At 34.6% G+C, this 15,083-nt stretch overlaps 1 protein-coding gene across 1 annotated transcript in view; it reads right to left on the bottom strand.

Annotated features, from left to right (window-relative positions):
- The window catches only part of LOC107713605 (synaptic vesicle glycoprotein 2C-like), a 37,915-nt gene that overhangs the window by 22,164 nt on the left and 668 nt on the right, over positions 1–15,083 (bottom strand). The window contains exons 1-3 of the mRNA XM_016519176.1: positions 15,037–15,083; positions 4,557–4,767; positions 817–975 (exon numbers count right to left, since the gene is read on the bottom strand). The exon at positions 15,037–15,083 is cut by the window's right edge and continues 668 nt beyond it. Coding sequence (XP_016374662.1) covers positions 817–975; positions 4,557–4,767; positions 15,037–15,083 — 417 coding nt within the window. The remainder of the gene's footprint in view (positions 1–816; positions 976–4,556; positions 4,768–15,036) is intronic.

The following is a 15,083-nucleotide window of genomic DNA, read 5'->3' as shown; positions in this document are numbered from 1 at the left end:
TTAATATTAAAATATATTTAGTGAATTTAGTAAATTATTTATTTATCAATATTTCATTGATCTAAAATAATTTGTAATACTTAATATTAATAAATGATCCACTATTGTAGTAATCATTATTGGCTTAATTGCTTATATTTATACATTTAATCAAATAATCACCAAATAAAAACAGGTATCAAAAATGAACAAATTGCATTTACTTCTGTGCCTATGTTTAACATTGTCTGCTAGTTGGACAGCAGAGTCTCGTGTATTATTTAAATGTATATTATTTAAAATTATTTACAGGATAAAACCACCTAGCAACCACCCAGAACACCCCAGCAACTAAAAAAGAAACAAACTAAAGAAGCAAACTAAAAAAACACTTTGCACCTTTGATTGCAAAACCACAGAGAAGCTCCAAAAATCTATTTTAATGTGCATTCTACATGCACTAGCATATAATTATTTAGTCACTCATAAATGCAAATGAAGCTAGCCGCTGTGATTTATGAATCTGAAATGATGAGTCTCACTGATAACTGTTTCTGCACAGTCATTGGGTGATATGACTGGATATACACTCTCAGAAAAAAAAGTTCAAAAGCTGTCACTGGGGCAGTACCTTTTCAAAAGGTACACTTTTGTACCTTTTAGGTACTAAGATGTACACTTTGGATACTAATATGAACCTTTAAGGTACCAACATGGACTCTTTAGGTAAACAGTTGCGCCTTTTGAAAAGGTACCACCCCAGTAACAACTTTTGTACCTTTTTTTCTGAGAGTGTATAGTAGAAGCGGAGCTTTATGATTGGTCGATTGGTGCTGTCACTCACCGTAGTGTGGAATGATGGCCCAGGCCATGGCTGAGGCGTAGATCCCGCCCACCATCCAGAACATGCAGAGCCAGCTCAGGTGTTCCCCGCGCTTCTCACGGGCCAGGAACTCAGCAAAATATGAGAACACGATGGGAACCGCACCGCCAATCCTGCAAAGGAGTGTGGGAAAATCAAGATTTGTGTCCTAGAATATTATGACATCTTGCATTTATTTTCATCCTATATATTTTAAAATATAACATTTGCATATAAGATTTGTTTGAAAAAATGTTTTTTGAAAGACATTTCTTCTGCTCACCAAGGCTGCATTTATTTGATTAAAAAACAGTAATACTGTGAAATATTATTACAATTTAAAACATGTTTTCTATGTGAATATCTGTTAAAATGTCATTTTTTCCTGTGATTAAAGCTGAATTTTCAGCATCATTACTCCAATCTTCAGTGTCACATGATCTTCAGAAATCATTCTAATATGCTGATTTGCTGCTCAAGAAACATTTCTGATTATTATCAATGTTGAAAACAGTTGTGCTGCTTCATATTTTTTGTGGAAACGGTGATACTTTTTATTTTTCAGGATTCACAGATGAATAGAAAGTTCAAAAGAACAGCATTTATTTGAAATACAAATCTTTTGTAACATTATAAATGTCTTTACTGGCACTTTAGATCCATTTAATTTGTCCTTGATGAATAAAAGTATTAATGTTTTTTCTTTTTTTAAAAAAGGCCCAAATGATTTGAACAGAAGTGTAGGTCTTAATTAAATCCGGTATCATTAATGTCAATCAATAGCATCATAAAACCTACTTAGAATTTACCATTTTACTTTTAACATTCATCTCTGCAGCATATTTCTATTATTAGAAATGTTATTAGAGTGGAAACAGGTTTTGCATCTCACATTATATATACACATATCATACATACTTATTATTAAAGTTTATATTTATAAATATACATCTATCATTTATTTGAAATAGAATTTTTTTATCATTATGAACACTTTTGTAACAGTCACATTTGATCAATTTAATTCATTTTTTAAAGTATTTCAGTTAAATTCAGCACAGTTTCTTCCTTAGTAGTTCATCGAGCTATTTTTGAACACCGTCTGTTGCAGTCGGCGTGGCCTTTGACCCCGGCTGTGAGTGTCTGCTCGAGACGCTGATTCAGTCTGGAGTCACTGCACTACTGCAAGGGCAGGAGACGACGCTGAAATTCAATTAGCAATAAAACCCTCCGCTGTTCCCGACTCGCTCTCGCTCTCTCTCCTCTTAAGTTATGGGTCTGTGCCAGGAGGTTAAAACAACTGTGACATTGCAGAAGAGCTGACTGAGAGTGGGTGTGTGTCACTCAGAGCTGGTGTCTCTCTCTCTCTGTGTGTGTGTGTGTGTGTGTGTGTTCAATTCTGTGTTTTATCATAGTTTTTAAGTCGGATGTGGGATATTCCTACCGTCCTGAAGTGGTCCAATACTCGGAAAATGATTCAAAAGGAACAAAATGTCAGTGCTAGCATTTCTTTTGCACATGTACCATTATCTGAAAACATATCTGTCTACATAAAAATCTGCAACAGATTTATTTATCATGCAATGTTGGAACTTGATGCATTTATTTGCTTAACAGTGAATGTTTATTATTACATGAGATCATATATCAATATCACATCGAAATCAAAGGCTGATTTAAAATCTGGTCCAAATAATCGAGCTGAACACATGTGAACGCCTCCATAAAATTATAAATACCATCAGTTTAATGTTAAAAGTCACTATAAGTCAGTTATTTGTGTTTTGACTCCCTGAAGAGTGAAACACTGACGCTTTCAAAACATTTGACTTCCTATTTATGAGTTCAAAAAGTGGGAATGCTGGGAAATGGGTAGTTTATTGCTATTCTTTTACAGGACAGAAAATGCATACATTTAAATGTATAACATTGTATGCATAATAATTAAATTCTTTAAAAATTCCATGCATAAATAAATGCATGCACAAATTTTAACTTCATATGACCAATGCAAATTGACTGCACCAGGATTCTTTAATTAACTGAGATAGTGAGTGTTCCTGAATGAAATCCTGAGCTTCTCATGGATAATTATTCAAGCATTTGGTAGGTTCATGTACATTCATCCCAACAGAATTTAAAGACAGCAAAGGCTAAATTTGAATGGCTCTGCATTTTACTTTGCATTTTACTTGTGAACGCCTCCATAAAATTATAAATACCATCAGTTTAATGTTAAAAGTCACTATAAGTCAGTTATTTGTGTTTTGACTCCCTGAAGAGTGAAACACTGACGCTTTCAAAACATTTGACTTCCTATGAGTGAGTTCAAAAAGTGGGAATGCTGGGAAATGGGTAGTTTATTGCTATTCTTTTACAGGACAGAAAATGCATACATTTAAATGTATAACATTGTATGCATAATAATTAAATTCTTTAAAAATTCCATGCATAAATAAATGCATGCATAAATTTAAACTTCATATGACCAATGCAAATTGACTGCACCAGGATTCTTTAATTAACTGAGATAGTGCGTGTTCCTGAATGAAATCCTGAGCTTCTCATGGATAATTATTCAAGCATTTGGTAGGTTCATGTACATTCATCCCAACAGAATTTAAAGACAGCAAATGCTAAATTTGAATGGCTCTGCATTTTACTTTGCATTTTACTTTTTTGCCCTTAATGGTGCAGAAATGACATGCTTCACCTTTAAGGCGAGACACTACAGGAAAAGCTTTTTTTTCATACACTGGTCAATTTTGAGATGTTGGCCTGTTAACATTAATCTTCTTTCAGACTAGTGGAAAGAAAACATCAAAAACACACATTTAAGTCTTTATTTTATTGCACTTTATCTATATGCATCTGCAGATTTCAATGCATGGATTTTGAGCCTGGCTTTATTCCAGTGTTATTTTAGTATCATTGATATACTATTACAGTTTTTGTTAATATTTTGAAATTAGATTTTATTTTTAGATTTTCTGTTTTCACTTTAGTTTTAGTTAAAGTTTCAGTAATTTTGTTGTGTTTTTGTCATTTTTATTTGTATTTTTTTAAATATTCAGTTATGTCTGTTTAATTTTTATTGATTAGTTTTAGTTTATTTAGTTTTAGTTATTTTAGTACTTCAATTTAAACTAGATGAAAATGTGAAAGCTGAATTAAAATAAGTTTTTCTACATTCATCTATTTTATTTCAAATAACAAAAATGCTTTTTTATGGTTTTAGTTAACTATAATAATTCTGCTTTAGATGTATGCAAATTAGTGTGTATTTAATTAGATAATGCCTCGTTTGCATATTTAAACATAACATTTCAGAAAACTTTTATCTTAATGTACCGTGATTAATCAGCAGGGTAAGTATGGTGATATCTATTACACTCTAAAAAAATACTGGGTTGTTTCAACCCAACTTTGGGTCAAATGTGGACTAACCCAGCTGTTGGTTTAATTTTTTTTATTAAATTCTTAACCCAAAATTTGGGTTAGTCCATATTTGACCCAAAGTTGGGTTGAAAAAACCCAGCATTTTTTAGAGTGTAGTTAAGTTTTAACGCTATTCTCTTCTATTAAGAACGCTCTGAATGACCTTTCCCGCACGTCATCAGTGATCGTTCCTCACGGAGCAGTTAATGAACCCGCAGTCATTAGCTAAGTAAAGGAAAGCTCATGAAAGCAGAAGACGGATGGACTATGAACTCACCCAAACCCCGAGAGCATCCTGCAGAAGAGGAAGGTGCTGTAGCCCTGAACGAAGGATGACAGGAAGGCGAAGAAGCCGTTGACTGACATACACACCAGCAGACACTGCCGTCGACCCACCTTATCTGACAGACCGCCCCAGAAGAACGCGCCCACCATCATTCCCAGATACACCACACTGCCTGCAGACACACGCCGAGAAAGACTGTGAGCTCACCATCAGAGGGAAACAAGAAACCACATTATACTTCACACACACACACACACACACACAGGTTTGTTTTTGTGAATTGTGGGGACATTCCATAGGCGTAATGGTTTTTATACTGTACAAACTGTATGTGCTATTGCCCTACACCAACCCTACCCCTTACAGGAACACACACACACACACACACACGTGACAAATGCTGACAACACAGGTGTGAAACAGCATATACAGAGAAAGTGTGTGTTTCAGGGTTACTGTAGTTAACTAAAGCTCAAATTAAAACCCTAAAAAAAGCATTTCTATTACTTGATTTGAAATAAACATTAACTGAAATAAAATACAATATGAAACACTTTTTATTTCAGCTAGTTGCCAAGGCAACATTTCTTGTTTGATGTACTTGATGTACTAAAATAAATAAACAACTTGATGTACTAAAATAACTCAAACTAAAACTGAAATAAAGATGAATAAAAACCATATAGACACATATATATAAAAAATAAATCTAAAAATAAAAACTGATTCACAATATTAATAAAACTTATAATAGTATCTCAATAATACTAAAATAACACTGGTATGTTTGTCTCCCATCCCACCATTCGCTTGATTTTCATGCTTAACAACAAACTAATTTAAACTCTGATGTTTTAAAAGACATAAAAACATTAAAAGAAATATATAAAACAACTAATAAATGAAGATTTTTCAGAGCTCTGTTAAGTATCATCTTTTTCCAGTGGCATTTTTGTATAATTTATATACTGTCTTAGCATTTATTAATATTAATTAGCTTTTATTTTTATACTTTTAGTTTAAGTTTTACTAATTTTGTTGTGATTTTGTTAAATTGTTTATCATCTAATCCTCATATTTATATTTTATTTATTCATTAATATGTGTTTGACTTTTTTTAAATTTAGCTTAAATTTTTTTAGTTTTTTTTTAGTACTTTAAATTAAACTTACCTATTTCAGTTAGTTTCCAAAAACATTCCTGATTTAAGTTTTTCCATCTTCTATTTGTATTTTATTTAATTTCAGCCTCGTTTCAATTAGAAAATGTTGATTTTTAATAGTTTTAGTTAACACTAACAACACTGGCTTTGTCTCAGATGTTTCTCATGCAGTTCCTTTGGAGAAATAAAAACAGACAAAAGTGAGACACAGTACAGTAAGAGTACAGTAAAAGCTCTCACATGAATGTTGTTGAGATCTCATGAGAGATTTTTCTCATCTCTCACAGCAAGTGTCCATCTGTTGTGCATTTAATCTCATTGCTGATTAGGAGAAACAATTGTGCTTTCAAGAGATCTCATTTTCTGTGTATTCATATGGTGACTGTAATTTATTGATCAGTATTGATTGTAATGGAAAGCAGAGCTGGACTCAGTGCAGCTGGTCAATAACGGCCTGTGACATAAATAACACACTGCTGTTATTAGTTTCATTGATCTGTTTCCATCATCCCAAACCACAGTTCACCGATAGTTCACCTAAAAATGTCAACACATTTTTTGAAGAACATTATAATCTAAATATCTATGAGATTTAATACTGGGTTCAAAATACACAAAAAAAAATGTTAGAAATTAATGTTGCAACAATTTTCACTCAGAAACTGTTAGTATGTTTAATAAATACTTACAAAAAACAGCAACACATTGAAATAAATATGAGATTTTAAGCAGAAAGACTGAAATAGTATAATAATACAACAATATTTGTTTTATTTACACTATAAAAAATAATTGTTGTGAAGTTGTAAATAAAAGAGAGATTATTTTTTGCAGTGTATCTTGTGTAAAGAAAGTCATACTGGTTTTGAACAACATGAGGGTGAGAAAGTGATGACTGAACTTTCATTTTCAGGTAAACTGTCCCTTTAAGAGAAAATATAAAGATTATGAGCTAAAAAATGAAAACTCATTTGCTCATCATCAGTTATTATCTACAATCATGCTTATTTCGTTTAAATCCTGATGACCTTCACAGGACTTTTAGTTACTCAAGATGACCAATGCTACTGATTTATTTGCACTAATTCAGTCCAGAAAACACACACGCACACACTCAAATATGCACGCAATAAATCCAGGCCTGTCCGCTCACTCAAGATATGGTAATGAAAACCCTGATTTATGTGGCAGTATGTAAGTGAAGCCCATCTGATGTGCAGAAGCTCAACCAGTGGAAACCCCGAGCCTCATCTCTTTCTATCTCTCAGTGCATTCTGTGTTCTTCATGAGCCGTTCTCTCTGTGTGTGTGTGTTATCTTCCTGTGCAGATGTGCCGGGACGCCCCGCTCATCTATTACTCTCTGACAGCACTGAATACTGCGGCTCGCTAACGCCAGCACAGACCTATACACCACCATCAGCAAAAGAGCTGCTTTCAGAGACACACATCCACAGTATTACAGTCAAGTGAAGTGTTTCGCACACACACACACACACACACAACTTTACATAACTTTAACTGATGGCCGCTGTTTCACACACACCCCCACACCCACCCACCCCCCCCCTCACACACACACACACTCACTCACTCACTCACTCTCACACACACTCTCACACACACACTCACACTCACAAACAGAGTTAAAAAATGTTTTTATTATTATTTAACTTTTATGCTGTTTATCTCACATACTATTTAGGATGAATAACACCCACACTGGATAGTTCAACTAAACCTGCTCTACTAAAATCAACCATGAATGGAGCTTCATTGTGTCTTTTTAAAACCTAAACTAATTCATAAGTGGACTGTGCTGGTTTATCTATGGGGAAACAGCAGCTCGTGTCACTGAAGCATGAATAAAGAACGAGGTTATTCTCGTTTCTCCAGGTCAGGAGCTTCTGTGGCACAGAAAACATGAACCCGTTTCAGCGGATCAAATGGAGAGAGGGGGGGGTACAATGCTGTTTCATACATTCAGAGTTGTTTACACTGTTAAAGAGTTGGATTCTCATGCTAAGCATGGACAAAGTTTCAAAAAACTATTTGGACGTATGATGGAGTATTTATGTGCCAAAAATCTTACTTCCGGGTTCGTACAAGTTTCTGAGAGTTTTTTTCGATCGTGGCTCTTCATGACGTAGACGAGGGTGGAACTCCTTATATGGGCATTTCTCCCAGAAGAGCGCGCCTGCGAACACATCGACCAGAGCGAGAGCGAGAGCGAGATAGCGTCCATCAACGCGCTTCATCCGGCGGCAGCGCTACACGGGACTTGTTCAGGAAGAATGTCTCCAATCCAAAGAAGTGTGTTTTTGGTTGTAAGGGAAAGATAACTTTGTTCAGCTTCCTAAAGAACCCAGCGTTATGTAGACTCAAGATTAACATGAGATTGGGTGAAACTGTGTGTGTTATGTCCCCTTTAAGAACCAAACATATATGCTCAAATATAGGGCTTTAGCTTATTAAATGTGCTTATTTTGTAATATCATGCACAGCATGTTCCTAAATGGTGCAGAAATCACTGAAAATCTATTTTTCCTTCATATTTTCTCTTGGTTGTACAGCTGTGCCGTCTTCCCCTCTTTCGCTGTGTAATCTTTCCTCTCATGTGTGATTATGCTAGTGAATTGAATCTACATGTCAAAGCTCTTGTTATTAATATACCAGCATTCAGTGAGAGTAATGAGCTCCTGCGGAGCAAACTTTCCTTTTCTCTCGTTCTCTCTCTCTGACTGATTTCAGCTCAGAGTATCGCCTGTAATTCCCCTGATCCTGTCAGAAAATCCCTGCGGAAACCCGCGCGAGCGACAACCGGAGCGAGACGGACAACTCCAAACACGGGAATATGAAAAACAGGGACTGGAAAACGTGTGGAAAGAGTCATGTACTGTAAAATACTCATGATAAGGTCAACGTGTGTTTAATGGGTAAGATTCATAACTGTATATTAAACACTAAATATGGTCTGATTGGCTCGACCAATCAGAGTGCAAGACAGGACGAGTGTGGGCGGGCCGGACGTCCTGTATGTTTTAATTACAGAAGCTCTGGACAGATAAAGACTAATCAAGCATGATTACACACACACACAGATATTTGTTTTTCAGATCTGATCTGTCAGTCGACGCTGTCATTTCTCAGGCGATGACTGAGATCTGATCTGTTTGTTCAGACAGTGTGGTCAGTATCTGCTGTATCTACACCTGCTGTGGTTTTGACGTGAGCGTCAGCATGATGCATGAGACTCTGAGCTCCTGTAGAAATACAGAGTGGAAAACGAATTATTTTGCTCTGCTGATGTATATCATGACATCTCACCATGGTGTTGAACACATGACGTCACAAAGTTCACTATATGAGGAAAGATGATGGAATAAATACTTTGCAGACCTTCTGCAGACCTTTTAGACTTATAGACTATTAGAGACATAATAATTAAAAATCAGAAAGAAAAAAAAAGATTTCAATAAGATTTCAAGGTGAGAAACTGCCAAGGAGATGATTTAGAATACTTACGGTTTATTGTAATCAATGGTATTTTAACTAAAAATAAACATTAAAATCATTATATATATATACTTTTCATTAATTATTTAAATTAATACACCTAACAATAATAATTGGTCCTACATATTATTATTCATTGTTATACACTAATAGTCTGGGGTTTGTAAGGTTTTATAATGTTTTTGAAAGAAGTCTCTTCTGCTCACCAAGGCTGCATTTATTTGGTCTAAAAATACAGTAAAATGTGAAATATTATTACTATTTAAAATAGCTGTTTTCTATGTGAATCTCTGTTAAAATGTAATTTATTTCTGTGATCAAAGCTGAATTTTCAGCATCATTACTCCAGTCTTCAGTGTCACATGATCCTTCAGAAATAATGCTGATTTGCTGCTCAAGAAACATTTATTATTATTATTCTATTATAACTGTTTTGTTGAAAACAGTTGTGCTGCTGCATATTTTTGTGGAAACCTTTTATTCAGGATTCTTTGATGAATAGAAGGTTAAAAAGAATAGTATTTATTTGAAATAGAAATCTTTTGTAGCATTATAAATGTCTTTACTGCTCAGGGGTCTTTTCAGCAGAAGAGCATCTCACCTCTCAGAGTTCATTCTGCTCATCTTTCCATCACTCCATCCTCTCTATCTATCCAACACACCAGCTAATGGCTGCGCTGAATCACCCACATCACATGTGCTGCATCCTTCTCCCTTTCATTTGCTCTTTCTGTATGTATACTATTTCAAAAAATGATGTCACACACACACACACACACACACACACACACACACACAAACATTAACATGGTTCAAAATGGTTAAATGGTCCTGAATAAATAGTTACACGTGTATTGTTCGCAGTCAATGACTGCATTGGAAATGAATGAACTTCTTCTAGTGGAAATGTTTGCTACTGCATCCAAACAAAATCAATCCCAAAAGAAAACATTCTTTTTTTTTGTGATATCTACCTCAAATTTGGAACACAGCTTGTTTAGATTTCTGGCTTTGATTTTATTGCAGTTTTAGAGTAAAACTATATATATATATATATATTTCATGTAAAATTTCTTTTTATTTATTTATTTATTTTATTTTATTTTTTACATTTTTAATAATAATAAACTTGTATAATTTTAGTTTCCCTTTAGCAATAATAATCCCTTACGAAAATTAACCATGGTTTTATTGTTACTATAGTTAAACCATGGTAACCACAAATTAACCATGGTAACGATAGTTTATCCATGCTATTTGCAGTAAGGTTATACAAATAGTAATCAATGTCAAAAAGCATGGTTACTACACATTTACTATAATAAAATCATGGTTAATTTTCGTGAGGGATGTGCCAAGCGTTTTCTTTAAAAAGAGACCAAACTTCAGTCTGTGCTCCAAAGCATTTAAGATTTACCACAGATTCAGTTTCTAAAGAAATGTCATTTTCAGGCCTATGCTCAAAAAGTGTTAATGGATCATATTCATAAATATAATTTAGTACCATAAAATCTAATTGATCGATCAGAGTTATTGATCCGACCGCAGGCTAACAGTGTGTGTTTTACATGATTGTGTTAAGTTCCTGTTGCTAATGCGTGTGTGTGTGTGTGTGTGTGTTTCTCAGCCGTTATCGTTCCAGCGTCATTAGGAGGAAAGAGTCGTCCTGTACGACGGGCACAAAGAGGACAGGAGGAGGAAAAGAGCGGCTGATTACAGAGAGAGAGAGGGTAAATAAAGCAGCTTTACTGCAGGGGAATAAGAAGAGGAGAATGGAGGAAGAAAGATAAGAGATAATGGAAGCTCTGCGGCAGGCGGACAAATGAAAAGTGTCTCGCTGTGGCTGTGAGGAGTCGTTTCTGAGCCTCGCTGTTCATTACCTGCTGCTGAAGCTAGTGAGCTGCCGACACACGGTGCATACTAACTCAAACTAACCTCCAGACACGGCAAACTACCTACAGAAACTGCACACTTTGAATCTGCCCTTTCTAGTTTTTCATGAAACGTATGTGTAGTTACTTCTCTCAGCTCAAATGTTTTTCACTGGAATTCATTACAAAGAATAAAAGTATGTTGCTTTAGAATTTGACTAGCTAGTTTGTTTCCACAACAATGCATCGTATTATGGTGGTTAATCAGCGAGTTATGTCGTTGTACGGGAAACGCAGCCCAGGTTGATGTGTGCGCGCCCTTACAAAGAATTCCGCTCTTTATGATGTCATGCAGGGCCATACTCGAAAAAAAACGTTCCGAAACTTATACACTTCCTGAAGGAGTGTATTTGGCACAGAAATACTCCGTCATACGCCCAACTCGTTTTTTGAAACATGTTTAGCATGAGAATCCAACTATTTAACAGTGTAAATAAGTCAGAATGCATGAAATAGCATTAGACCCCCACTTTAAGCACATGAAAATGCGCTCTGTTACTAGGAGACACTTGACAAATGAAAACATGTGTTCTAAAATTGACTGAAAATATCAAACATGTTTGATCTCCTCCGACTGGATGGAATCATAATCTGAAGCCTGTAAACGTCCTGAGTCTGTGACCATCATACACTACGTGATAACAACTATTGAATAACTATAAAAATAGACCTACAAGTATATTTATAGTCAGCATTACTCTCAAATTTTTTGCCATGATTTTGCTACTGTACAGTGCATTCTGGAATTGTCATATCAATGCAGGATATATGCAATGATTCCTTTAGACTTAAAAAAAAAAGAGGAATCTTAGAAGGCAGCAAGGCTACGATTCTGTCTAGTTAGGGAGCTCTGTGGGATCTGAAACAGAGCCCGTGTGTGAATGATAAAACACGCATGTCTTCAGAAGAGGAGAGTTAATCAAGACTAAGTGTGGAGTATTGATCTGCATGAACCAGTCAGAGACAGAGAGAGAGAGAGAGAGAATAAAGCAGGAGGAGAGGAAATCATCCTTCTGGTAATTTATTTAATTATTATTTGATTTACAACTACGCTTACTCAAATAATTCAACATGCATGTGCATCAAATGCATGACGCAAATGAACATGCAAATGCATTACAGCGTTTGATGAGATAAAGAAATGAGCTCCGTACTGCCTAACAACACCAAAAATCATCAAATAACAGTTTCACCATATCCTTCAGACATGATGCAGCAAGTTTCCAGAGACTAATCATTTTTCTGTCCTCGCGAAAAGACAAAATGCTGCAAGATGCAACACAATCACAGAGACAACACAGAATTTCTGAAAAAGAAAAAAAAAATTCATAGGGCCCCATTATTTTACATATTTTAATAAATTGTTACATTGTTAAAGTTTTACCAATTCAATTGATTAGACACACTTGGATATTAAAATGTAATTAAACCATTAAAACTGAATCTAGAAAAAAAATTGAGAAAAAATTAAATGAATTTCACTGGGCCCTAAAACAATACTTTTTGTTCAACTTTTAATAAATTGTTGTTAAATTGTATATGTTTCATGAATTCAGTTAATTAGATAGGCTTTTTGATTACTAAAATATGATGTAACCATTAAAATGGACCTTAAAACAAAAAACAAAAAAACAGAATGTGGGGGAAAATATACAAAATGTGGCGACTACCAAAGCAACTTATAATTGCATTTACTACTTAAATTATCACAATAAACTGCCAAGTAATTAATATAGATGCTAAACATGACAGTGTTCTGTCAAAACATCTAGAAAACATCTGGAGAATGTCAGCTCTGTAATTTGGTTTATGTTTTGTGTATGTATGTGGGTCAAAGACAAAAAAGGGTTTAAGCATAAAAACAATAAGTATAATACGACTTCAAATTGTTGTTTTTCACACACACACACACACACACACACACAAAATTCTGTTTAATTTAATTGCAATTTTGTTTTTGTTTTTCTGAGCAAAAAATAAATATCATACATTTTTCCCTGATTTACAGAAGAGACCCACTAAAATGTCATTCAGTGTAACAATCTTGTCAGGCATATTTACAACAAAAATCGATTTATGACATATTAAAAGACTAATCACTTTCACCCCAAATACTAATTAGTTGTAATTTTACATTTTTAAAATTTGCCACTATCCTAGGTTTTGCCCATTTGTCAGTAAGATTTTTTTACTCATTTAAAACACAGTAATATGCTCCCTTATTGTTTTATATATTTTAATATGTACACGTCAGAATAAACATGTTGTTTGGATTTTTACATAAATATTGTGTTACACTGAATGACAATGTAACATTATTTTGACATTTTATTCTCCAAAAACCTTAAAAGTAGACACTTTACTTACATTTAATGTGCTTTCTATGGACATAAAATCACTTTTGTAAATTTCTTTTGATGCGGACATCTTAATGTCTTTGACCCATATACATGTAATAGATAAATATAAACTCATATAACAGAGAGAGTGAAGGAAACACACACACACACACACACACACACTCCAGTTCCTCTTAAATACGCACAAATCTGCCCAGCCTACACATGTGCTGCACTACCTGCTGCCAAAACAATAAACTCATCCAGACCCAGAGAGATCCACACACACACACTCCAGTTCCTCTTAAATACGCTCAAATCTGCCCAGCCTACACATGTGCTGCACTACCTGCTGCCAAAACAATAAACTCATCCAGACCCAAAGAGATCATTGAACAATACAACGACAGTCTCTACCCACACACACACACACACACACACACACACACACGATCCATCAAACAAGTACGACACAGGGCGGTATCGCTGGCAAACACCACACAACCACCCACATTACACACCATTTAAAAGCCCTCACACACACACACACACACACACTCAGGAAAAAACCCTCCATTACATCAAAGGGCGCTTGAAAAAAGCAGTTTCATGTAGAAAAAAGCAGCTTGTCGTCTTTACAGCATGTGAGTACAGACAGAAATGTGTGGGTACAAAGACAGAGATGAATAATAGAGGATCAGCTCCAGAATCCAGTCAACTCCTACAGACTCCAGTTTTAGACAGCAGAGGTGATTTCAATACTTTCAGCTGATTATATTCTAACACTGTATACATCACGTATGCTATCAATCATATGTAGAAATTACATTTGTTACATTTAGAATTTACACTACAGTTCAAAGGTTTGGGGCTGGTACATTTTTTATGTTTTTGAAAGAAGTCTCTTCTACCCACCAAGGCTGCATTTATTTGAAAAATACAGTAAAAATTGTGAAATATTATTACAATTTCAAATAAATGTTTTTATTTGAATATATTGTAAAATTAAATCTATTCCTGTGATGCAAAGCTGTATTTTCAGCATCATTACTCCAATCTTCAGTGTCACATGATCTTCAGAAATCATTCTAATATGCTGATTTGTTGCTCAAGAAACATTTCTGATTATTATCAATGTTGAAAACAGTTGTGCTGCTGAATATTTTTGTAAAAATGGTGATATATAATAAAAGTTGTTATTTATTTATTTATTTTTCCAGTTCCACTTTTGCCTATATTTTCTGGCAAGAAATTTCAGCAAAATATTGTAGTTTGACTGGACTCATAATATATAGGCTATATATATTATATTTAATAAACTTTATTTACATTTTTATTTTATTTTAAATATTGTAAATAAAAATACTGTTTGATTGGACTGACAACCTTTGACCATATCATAATGCGATGTGTTTTCTCATGCTTGATGCTTTGGCTTCTTTTTCAAACTACTTTCATTGGCAAAGAAAAAGTCCAAACTAACTGGCCAATTTCATGAAAGTAGTATTTTCAGAGCAGACCCTACCATGGTGTTTGTTAGTTTGTGCAATTCTTTCATCACTCACCCAGCCC

Source organism: Sinocyclocheilus rhinocerous, unplaced genomic scaffold, assembly GCF_001515625.1.
Source record: "Sinocyclocheilus rhinocerous isolate Xijiao unplaced genomic scaffold, SAMN03320098_v1.1 scaffold1937, whole genome shotgun sequence".
NCBI lineage: Eukaryota > Metazoa > Chordata > Actinopteri > Cypriniformes > Cyprinidae > Sinocyclocheilus > Sinocyclocheilus rhinocerous.
Note: the sequence above shows the minus strand (reverse complement) of the source record. Positions and strands in the feature narration are given on the sequence as shown.